This window comes from Tupaia chinensis, unplaced genomic scaffold, assembly GCF_000334495.1.
Source record: "Tupaia chinensis unplaced genomic scaffold, TupChi_1.0 Scaffold141399_1, whole genome shotgun sequence".
Taxonomy (NCBI): Eukaryota; Metazoa; Chordata; class Mammalia; order Scandentia; family Tupaiidae; genus Tupaia; species Tupaia belangeri.
The window spans coordinates 300,326-311,472 of record NW_006201261.1 but is presented as its reverse complement, the minus strand read 5'-3'; the positions used below and the strand labels follow the sequence as shown (position 1 = coordinate 311,472).

Sequence of the window (11,147 nt, the reverse complement as noted above, 5' to 3'; positions counted from 1 at the left end):
GGGGCGCGGGGGGCGGCGGCAGCGGTGGGCGGCGGACCTGGGCGGCGGCGGCTGGCCGTGACGGACGGGCTACGGGTCTCCAGGAGTGCCTCGCTTACTCTCCCGGGCCTGGCTCTTCCCAGCGGCGCCCCCGAAGCGGGCTGGGGCACTGCGGCCTCCTCGCCTGCCCGCAGCGGCCCTGGGCTCGGGGCTTGGTGCTCCTAGCCAGGGCGGCTGCTCGGCTGTCCCCCTGGGACCTCTGCGTCGCTCTTGGGGTCGCGAAGGGCTGCCGAGAGCGACTTTCTGAGTCTGGAAGGCATTTTTTGCTTCAGCGACTAGGAGGAGGAAGCGGAGGCGGAGGAGACCCTGAAACACTAACGTCTCAGTGTTACATTGTACTTCTCTGGCTGTGCAGACTGTGGGAGGTCAGGAGAAAGCCCCTTCTTTAATTCAGATCTTTAGATGCAGACCAGGCATTCATTTTCATATCGCCAAGGGAGCCTTTTTGTGAATTTACCAACTCCGTAAAATGAACCGGTTTTAAAAAAAATCGCAATCGCTCTTCAAGCCTCTGTAACAAGCCTCTCCAACAAAGTAACTTATTTGTACCAACTCCCTACATGCCCTTTAACAGAAGAGCCTATCCGCTCCCAGAAAATGAGGATACTTAGTCCTTAGCTTTGCCTGCTTTTAAATAATTATCTTTAGAGTATGACATATGGCTTAATATTTCTTTGTCTCCTAACATAACTGTGATCATATCTGTGATGATCTGAATTTTTATCTTTCAGCTTATTCTGAAGATGAAGAGAAGCTCCTTAATGCAACAGACTGCTTAAGGAACAGGACAATTTTCTAACATAGAGTATTTATTACCTTCTCATAATCGGATCAGAAGATGAACCCAACAAATCCTTTCAGCGGGCAGCAGCCTAGTGCTTTTCCATCTTCTAGTAGTTCCATAGGAACATTTCAGGCTAAGTCACCATTTCGATTTGGTCAGCCTTCTCTTTTTGGACAAAACAATACATTAACTGGGAAGAGCTCAGGATTTTCCCAGGTATCCAGCTTTCCAACATCAACTGGAGTAAGTTATTCCTCTTCGGTGCCAACATTAGGATTCACGCAGACTACAAGTGTTGGACTCTTTTCTGGACCTGAACACACTCCCACCTTTGTAGCTCCCTCTGGGCCTTCAAGTTCATCTGTGCCGGGAAACCCAGGATTTAACTTTAAATCACCTAGCAACCTTGGGAGCTTCCCAAGTACTTCTACTTTAGGAGCAGAAACTGGAGAAATAGTAAGCTCTGGTTTTGGGAAAGCAGAATTCAGCTTTAAACCTTTAGAAAATGCAGTGTTCAGACCGATAATGGGGGCTGAATCTGAGCCAGAGAAAACTCAGAGCCAAATTACTTCTGGGTTTTTCACGTTTTCCCACCCTATTAGTAGTGGACCTGGGGGCCTGGCCCCTTTTCCTTTTCCTCAAGTGACAAGTAGTTCAGCTACCAATTCAAACTTTACCTTTTCAAAACCAGTTAATAGTAACAATTCATCATCTGCCTTTGCCTCTGGTCTGTCAAACCAAAATGTAGAGGAAGAAAAGAGAGGACCTAAGTCAGTATTTGGAAGTCCTAGTAGTAGCTTCAGTAGCTTCCCCATATCATCTGGGTCTTTAGGTGAATCCTTTCCAGTTAGTAAAACCAGTGTCAGACAAGGGTGTGAAGAAAGTGTTTCCCAGATAGAACCACTTCCCAGCCTCATGAAAGGGCTGAAAAGAAAGGATGACCAGGACCGATCTCCAAGGAGACATGGCCATGAGACAGCAGAAGATTTGGACCCACTGTCCAGAGGCGATCATCCTCCGGATAAAAGACCTGTCCGTCTGAATCGACCTAGGGGAGGTACCTTGTTTGGTCGGACGATCCAGGATGTCTTCAAAAGCAATAAAGAAGTAGGTCGTCTGGGCAACAAAGAATCTAAAAAGGAAATTGGTTTTGTTGAGTCTGGAGAAAGTGATCATATGGCCATCCCAGGAGGAAGTCAGTCTGTCTTGGCACCTTCTAGGCTTCCAGGTGTGAGTAAAGAGGAAGAAACTGAAAGTAGAGATAAAAAAGAAGGTAAGCTCTAAAAATGTACCGTCAGTTCTGCTGGCAGGTTCTCAGTAAGTTTCTCTGGGTGTTAGCTTTATTTTCTTGATGAATCCCCTGCAAGCATTAGGGATTCTAACATATAAGATGTGGTAACAGGTCTTATATCCCTGAAAGATGTGTGAAAAAAACTCATTTGCTGGAGAGAGAGAGAGACAAGACAGTGAGAGGGAAATTGAGAAATCAGCCCCTGAGGGGATGACCACACCACAATCCCTTCTTCCCCTGGGATCCTGGGATCTTGGGCATGCACGCACAGGCACCCAGTGTGAATTTCAAGTCAGTGGGTCTAGAACTCGAACGATGGTCAGCCATGTGGGAATCCAGTGATGCAACCGCTAAGCCATCTGCTAGCTCCAGTTTTCTATATTTTTATATAGTTGGTGCCTCCTCTTGTTTGAAAGCCTTACATCTGAAGGGTTTCTGTGTCTGTTCTCTGAACCCATAGATTGTCTAAGAGGAACTCCTGTGCGTCAGAGTAAGAGGAGCGAGAGCACAGACAGTCTAGGGGGCTTCTCTCCCGCTGAAGTTACAGCAATCCAGTGCAAGAACATCCCTGACTATCTCAACGACAGAACCACTCTGGAAAAGCACTTTGGCAAAATTGCTAAAGTGCAGCGCATCTTTACTAGGCGCAGCAAAAAGCTTGCTGTGGTGCACTTTTTTGATCATGTGAGTACTTTTAGCTTGCCACTTGTTATTCTAGATTTGAACTTTGCCACTTTAAAACTCGTTTTTTAAAAAATATGTCAGTTATTTGCTTGTTAAAAATAGAGAAAGTACTCAAATATTTTATTAACTAGGAGTGCCTGAGGTAGCAAAATTTATTTCATAACTTGGAGCCATGTTGAAAAACTCAAGGTCCCTTTCTAATGCAGTGCTTTAGAAATGCTGGGCAAGTGGTTCCCATGAAGTCAGATTTGTCTGAAGGGCTTGACAGTGGCAGTATAACCACACAGCTACTTTTTTTTTTGGAGAGGTTTTTGCTATAGGGCGCGTGCGCTCGCCAGACAAAGAGAGACAGAGAGACAGAAAAGTGAGAAATCACCCCACAGGGGTGATGGCCATGCCGCAATCCCTTCTCCTCTCGGAATCTTGGGCACGCACGCACATGCACCCGGCATGAGTTTTAAGCCACCGGGTCCGGGATGTGAACCACAGTGGACTATGTGGGAGTCCAGTGACATAGCCCACTGCAACATAGCCCATTTAAACAATACAGAAAAAGTGAAATCTCAGTCCCATATTTTAGAGATAAGTGCTGTTAATCACTGGGTTTATATAATTTACATGTGTACATGATAGTTGTTTGTAGGGTTCATGTGTACATGGCTGCTCATGTTATGTACTTTGTATCTTTATTTTTTCCTGAACATTTTTATGGGAAAAATTAAGTTCTAGACAAGTTTATAAGGTAGAAGACATGTTTTCATAACTTTTAAAAATGATAGCAGTATTACCTGTAAATATAGGGGAAAGCTCAGAAAGCTCTGAAGGGGCACAGAATCACCCAGAATCCTGCCCTCTGGGATATTAACTGTGAACATTTTGGTTAATGTCTTTGCAAATATATAGTCATGTTGTTTTTACCCACACAGAAATATACCGTGCTTTTTTTTTTTTTTCTTTTAAAATTCACTATAGGGTGCATATGCTCTCAGGAAAGAGAGAAACAGTGAAAAAGTAAGAAAGCCTCACCTCCACTCCCCACTAGGGATGGGGTATAACCATGCTGCAGCCCCTTCTCCACTCTCCTCTTGGGATTTTGGGCAAACTCACACATGCACCCATGTATTTTTCAAGCCCTTGGGTCTAAGTTTTGAACCATACAGTTGGCCATGTGGGATCTAGCTGCCTTAACCATCACACAATCTGGCTAGCCTTGCATACACTGTTTATAATCTTATTGTGTAGGAATCCTGAGTATTTTCTGAAATCGGTCAACAGTCTCAACTAGAATGGGACTGTTAAATAGCACCTGGCATTCTATCCTGTTTACCTGTTTACTTGGCCATCCATTCTTCTATTTTTGGACAACGTTTTTAAAAAGAATTAATTAATTGATTAATTTTAATCTGACCAGAGAAGGACAGAGTGAGAGCGAGAGGGAGGGAGGGAGGGAAAGTGAGAAAGCAAGAAAGCAAGCCACCAGGTCCAAGACTGTGGGCCATGTGGGAGTCTAGCACCCTTTTAACCACCATAACATCTGCCATCCCCTGTTCTTTGACAGTTTTTTAAGACAGGGTCTTGGGCTGACCTTGTGGCCTTGTGGTTAAGGGAGCTGGGTTCTACATGGCTGATTATACATTTCAGCCCTGTGGCTTGAAAAACACACCAGGTGCATAAGCATGTGTGCCCCAAATCCTAACAGGATGGAGAAATAAAGGAGAAGGGTATGCCCTACTAGGTGTTTTCTCCTGTCCCTGTCTGTCTCTCTCTAGTGAGTACACGTGTCCTCTGGCAAATTAAAAAAACAAAATAGAGGCCAGCTGTGGCATGATGGTTAAATGGTTAAGGCAGCTGAATTCCATATGGCCAACTGTGCTCTTTGAGTCCATGACCCAGAGGCTTAGGGAGTATGCCAGGTGCACGTGTGTATGTGTCCAAAATGTCCCCCAGATCCCAAAGAGTGGGAGAGCTGGAGAAGGGATTTCAGTGTGACCATCCTCCATGGGGAGTGCTTTCTCACTTTTTGTCTCTCTTTCCATCTGTCTCCAGTGAATGCATATGCCTCTGGCAATTTAAAAAACACAGGTCTCATTGTGTCATGACCTTCCTGCATCAGCCTCCCAGCTAGGACTATAGGCACAATACTTAGCCCTCTTTTTAAAAAAAAAATTTGTGAGATGTACATGCATTTAGCAGAGCGAGACAGAGATAAAGAAAATGTGGAAAAGTGAGAAAAGCACCTCCCATGGGGAATGGTCATGCTCCATATTTTTCTCCTTTCAGGATTTTTTTTTTTTGGAGAGGTTTTCACTATAGGGCACGTGTGCTCGCCAGAGAGAGAGAGATATAGAGACAGAAAGCGAGAAATCACCCCCCAGGGGGGATGGTCACGCCGCAGTCCCTTCTCCGTTCTCCTCTCGGGATCTTGGGCACGCACGCACACGCGCCTGGCCTGAGTTTTAAGCCACTGGATCCGGGACGCGAACCGTCATCGACTACGTGGGAGTCCAGCGACATAGCCATTATACTAACTGCTGGTTCCCCTCCTTTCAGGATTTTGGGCATACATGCCCAGAGTGTTTTATCAAACCATACAGTCAGCCGTGTGGGATACAGCTGCCTTAACCACCACACCACCAGCTGGCTTTCTAGCTATATTTTTAGAAAAGATCTCTCTGTCTCTGTTGTCTAGGCCAACTCAAGTTAGAAGTCCTTCTGCCTGAGCCTCCCTAAGTTGCTGGGATCATGTACCACCATGCTCAGCCTTAAGGTTGGACTGAAGATCAAACCTGGGCCTTCTGTGTAGTCCCAACCTGTGGAGCACAGAATCTTAGCAGCATTCACCACCATGGCTGGGACTATTTTGAACAGTGTTATGCATGTATTTCTGATTAGTTCACTCCCTATGTATAAATCCCTGAGAGGGAGGAATTTATTTATTGCTTATTTATTTTTCAAACAATCTAATAGATTAATTAAGGTCATGGTCATATGCAGCCATCACCAGTATTAGCAGAACTTTTTCATTGTCCCAAACAACTCCAAACTATTAAGCAGTAACTCAACTCTTCTCCATTCCTCAAAGCCCTCTGTAACCTCTAATCTATTATCTCTATGAATTTGCCTATTGCAGACATTTTATATACTCGGAATCATAAGGTATTTTGTTATTCTGTGACAGGCTTTCACTTAGCATAAAATTTTCAAGGTTCATCTTTGATGTAGCATGTATCAAAACTTTTTTCTGTGGGGTTGACAGGTGGTGTGGTGGTTATGGGCACTGGGCTCCCATATGGCTGACTGCGGTTTGAGTCCTGGACCTGGCGGCTTGCTTTCCCACTTTCTCTCTCTTATCCTCTCCCTTTCTGGTCAAATTAAAATAAAATTTAAAATAATTATTTAAAAAAACTTAATTCCTCTTTATTTGTGGATATTTCATTGTATGGATGGACCATAGTTTGTTTTTAACTTATTTATTATTTTTATTATTCAGTTTGAACAGAGAGTTTGAGTCCTGGACCTGGCGGCTTGCTTTCCCACTTTCTCTCTCTTATCCTCTCCCTTTCTGGTCAAATTAAAATAAAATTTAAAATAATTATTTAAAAAAACTTAATTCCTCTTTATTTGTGGATATTTCATTGTATGGATGGACCATAGTTTGTTTTTAACTTATTTATTATTTTTATTATTCAGTTTGAACAGAGAAGGAGAGAGCGCCCTTAACCACCACACCACGTGCTGGCCTCCATGAACCATATTTTGTTAATCTATACATCTGTTGATAGGCACTTAGGTTGTTTCCACTTTTTAAGTTATTTTTTGCCTATTACAATGTGCTTATTGTCTCAGCTGAACTTGTAATATTTTTATTACATAATATGTAAATTGCCACTGTAAATAATTTATTGATATAGGGACCAGCAGTTAGTGTAATGGCTATGTCACTGTACTCCCATGTAGTTGACTGTGGTTCGAGTCCTGGACCCAGAGGCTTAAACTCACCCCGGGCGTATGTGCGTGCATGCCCAAGATCCCGAGAGGAGAATAAAGGAAAAGGGATTGCGGTGTGGCCATTCCCCCAGGGGGTGATTTCTCGCTTTCTGTCTCTCTGTCTCTCTCTGTCTTTCTGGCGAGTGCACGTGCCCTATAGCAAAAGCCTCTCCAAAAAAAGAAAAAAATAAATAATTTGTTGATATAAAAGCTGATCACTCCCATCTTTTACCCAAGAACAGCCTAATATATTTTTGTAGAAATTTTTTTGAGTGGGACCAGCAGATGGTGTAAAGGCTATGTCACTGGACTCCCACATACTTGACTGCGGTTTGAGTTATGGACCTGGCGGCTTAAAATTCATGCCGGGCGCATATGTGTGCGTGCCCGAGATCTCCAGAGGAGACTGGAGAAGAAGGGATTACTGCGTGACCATCCCCCTGGGGGGTGATTTTTCGCTTTCTTCCTCTGTGTGTTTTTTTTTTTTTGAGGTAAGTAGTACCCCATGAGTATCATCCTTCAGCTTCCTCTTATATTTAAGTGTGAGTGGCAATTGTTCTTAGTTTTGCACATGTAAGAATCATCTCACCAAGTGATAGCACTTAGTTTATGGGTTCTGTCACAACAAAGTTGTTAATTTCAAGAAGGAAAGGAATAGGGACCAGCAGTTAGTGTAATGTCTATGTTGCTGGACTCCCATGTAGTCGACCGAGGTTTGCGTCCTGGACCTGGTGGCTTAAAATCATGCCAGGCACATGTGCGTGCGTGCCCAAGATCTTTAGAAGAGAATGGAGAAGGGATTGCGGTGTGGCCATCCCCCCTGGGGGGTGATTTCTCACTTTCTGTCTCTCTGCTGTCTCTCTCTCTCTGTCTGTCTGGCGAGCGCATGCGCCCTATAGCAAAAACCTCAAAAAAAAAAAAAAAAGGAAAAGAATAGAAACCTACTTGTCAAGTCAGGTGAAGTGATAAGGACTACGGCGGAGCTGGAGACAGACAATGCTGGAGAAAACGAGGCAGGTGGAAGTGTTGCTGTGCTGCATGAACAGCTATACCTTTTATTCCTGAATGGTCTATTGTGTTCACCACATTGGAGTTTCAGTCTCATTTCCTTTGGCCTTCTAATGTCTTCATACATGGTGGTTGTGGATTGTTTTCTAGGCATCTGCAGCCCTGGCTAGAAAGAAGGGGAAAGGTTTACACAAAGACATGGCTATCTTTTGGCACAAGAAGAAAATAAGTGAGTTTTCAACTACTTTTCCCATAGTCTAATGCTGTGTGTATAAGGTTTGACCTTTGAGTGTGAGCTCTTTCCCCAGTGTCAGTGGGGGAGGCTGGCTCTGAGTGGATCCCTATATCTCATAGTTGTCCTTTGGGGTATAATGAAACCTTGTGACAATGATAAGAATGTCACTTTCTTAAAATGATTGTGAACAAGTCCAGCATCAGGAGACCTCTGATAGCATGAATTCTCTTCTGACTCCTCTGTCCTCAGGTCCCAATAAGAAGCCCTTTTCTCTGAAGGAGAAAAAACCAGGTGACAGTGAAGCCATCCAGGGCACAGAAGACACCCCCTTTCAGCATTCCCCTCTTGGAAAGCCTGCAGTGAGGGCTGCAGCTGGCAACCTGAATAAAAGGTGGGAGTATGGGCTGGCCCTGTGGCCTAGTGGTTAAGGGAGCTGGATCCTACATGGCTGACTGTGGTTTGAATTCTTGCCCCAGTGGTTTGGAAGACACTGTGCAATGTTGCGTGCCCCAAATCCAAACAGAATGGAGAAATGGAGAAGAAGGGATTATAGTATGACTGTACCCCATTGGAGATCCTTTCTCCCCCTCTCTTTCTCTCTCTGGTGAGCATACATGCCCTCTGGCATCAGAAAAACAAAACAAAACATATAGACATACTACTTCATTTAATTTCTTTTAGATAGAGATCTACAAATACTCATTTCAGCTGTTTTAATGAGTTCTTTTCATTTTTGAAATGTATAAAATATTGGGTCATGAGAAAAGTCATGATGTAGTTTTCTATATTTTTCTATGCAAAAATGCATCATGACTTTCCCAACAACCCAATATTTTAAAGTAATATCAACAAATCAGTGAGTAGTGGCCAGCAGGTTTTTTCTTAAAAAAAAAAAAAATTAACTTTATTTCTTTTAATTTGATCACAGGGGGACAGAGTTAGAGAGAGAGAGAGACAGAGAGACAGAGACTGATTAGAAGCAAGTGAGAGACAGAGAGACAGAGACAGATTAAAAGCAAGCTGCCAGGTCCCAGACTTAGCCTGCGGTTGGCCATGTGGGAGTCCAGTGTCCTTAACTACCATGCCCCCTGCTGGCCCCTAAATAAAAAAATTCTTAAAAAAAAAAAAAAAAAAGATGCTAGACTCTCACGTGGCCCACCATGGTTCTAGTCCTAGACCTGGGACTCTCTTTCTCACTTTCTCTCTCTCCCTCTGTCTTTCTCTGGTGCACATGCCCTATAGCAAATTTAAAAAAAATAATAAATGAAATTAAATAAGTAATTCATTGTGGGTTTTTTTTTGTAGCTCTCCAGTGAAGAAGCCAAACCTTCCAAAGACGCACCAGTTTGAGGGAGATCCTTTTGACTCTGGCTCTGAGGGTTCCGAGGGCCTTGGGCCAAGTGTGTCATCCCTCAGTACCTTAATAGGCACAGTGGCCGAGACTTCTGAGGAGAAATACCGCCTGCTGGACCAGAGAGACAGGATCATGCGGCAAGGTATGGGCATGGGGCTTCCAGAGTCCCTGTAAGGATGACTCATGGTGAGGTCTTTTCAGAGCCATAGGGCAGCTCTGGGCTCCCCTGCTGCTTAGTCTTGGGATCTCTGTGTGCTACTGATAAGCTCATCATTTGTTGGTCTTCCTCATATATGAGTGATGCATATGTGTGTATACATGTACATAAATGTATTTACATGACTATAAATCATATAATCAGGGGAGGACATGAAGGAACCTGCCCGTGGTGATTGTTGGTAGAGAGCAAGTGTGTATCTGAAGGGTAGAGGTAAGAGGGGGAGGCTCTACTTTGGATGTTTTTTTTTTACCTTCAAGCTGTGTATGTGTATCACTTGTTCAAAAGTGAGTATCCAAAAACACTAAGAATAAATGCAGTGACAGGGGCTAGAGGTGGCACAGAGGTTAAGGCAGCTGAATCTCACATGGCTGATCCCATGTGGCTGTACCCCTGGGGGGTGATTTCTCACTTTCCCTTTCTCTCTTTAAAATGCCTCTCTGGAGAGTGGGTGTGCCCTATAGCACTGGGTCATCAGAAAAGTCATGATACATTTTTGCATAGGAAAACATAGAAAAATATGTCGTAACTTTTCTGATGACCCAGTATAAAAGCCATGAATAATTGGAATAATCGTAGTGCCTTTGACAGTAATAAAAGCTGCCATTGTACATTATATCATTGACTTGGTGATTTTTAATAGTCCAAATAAAGTAGAAGTAGTTATTGGGATTTTTTTGAAATAAAAATGCTTTTTTTGTTGTTGTTGTTATAGGGCACATGCACTCGCCAGACAGAGAGAGACAGAGAGATAGAGACAGAGATTCCCCCCAGGGGGGATGGCCACGCCACAATCCCTTCTCCTCCATTCTCCTCTCAGGATCTTGGGCACGCACGCACATGCGTCCAGCGTGAGTTTAAGCCACCGGGTCTGGGACTCGAACTGCAGTTGACTACGTGGGAGTCCAGTGACATAGCCATTACGCTAACTGCTGGTCCCCATGTATTTTGAGTTGTGAAATTGTTGCACTCCATTTCATAAGAAGATACATTTGTAATTATTTAGTTTTATGGGTAATACAGTGGCTTATTTATTACAGTCAAAACCCATTTAATTTCCATTATATAATTTTTATTAAAAACATAGTGTGGGACCAGCAGGTGGCACAGTGGTTAAGGTGCTGGATTCCCACACAGGTGGCCACAGTTTGAGCCCTGGACCCAATGGCTTGAAAATCATGCTGGAGATGGCTGTGTGTGTGCCTAAAATCCCAAGAGCAGAATGGAGGAGAAGGGATTGTGGCTTGGCCATACCCCTTGAAGAGTGATTTCTTATTTTCCCTCTTTCTCTGTCTCTCACCTGTGAATATATACACCCTATGGCAAAAACCTGAAATAAAAAATGGTGAATACTGAGACACAGTTTTAAAGAACTGATATATTTTGAATTCAATGCTTTTGAACTTAACATGAAGTTGATCTTCGGGGCCAGCAGGTGGCCTGGTTATGGTCTCTGGACTCCCACATAGCCAACCACAGTTCGAGTCCTGGACCTGCCGGCTTGCTTTCTCACTTTCCCTCTCTTTTTCTCTCTCTTGGTCAAATTAA

General features: G+C 43.8%; 1 protein-coding gene across 1 annotated transcript in view; it reads left to right on the top strand.

Annotated features, from left to right (window-relative positions):
• Positions 1-17: 17 nt before the first annotated feature.
• MCM3AP (minichromosome maintenance complex component 3 associated protein) overlaps positions 18-11,147 on the top strand; it is a gene marked incomplete in the record, with an annotated part of 67,198 nt that continues 56,068 nt past the window's right edge. Inside the window, 6 exon segments of the mRNA XM_014581962.2 lie at positions 18-404; positions 771-2,096; positions 2,575-2,798; positions 7,944-8,022; positions 8,278-8,419; positions 9,334-9,524. Of these exon segments, the coding sequence (XP_014437448.1) occupies positions 878-2,096; positions 2,575-2,798; positions 7,944-8,022; positions 8,278-8,419; positions 9,334-9,524 (1,855 nt within the window).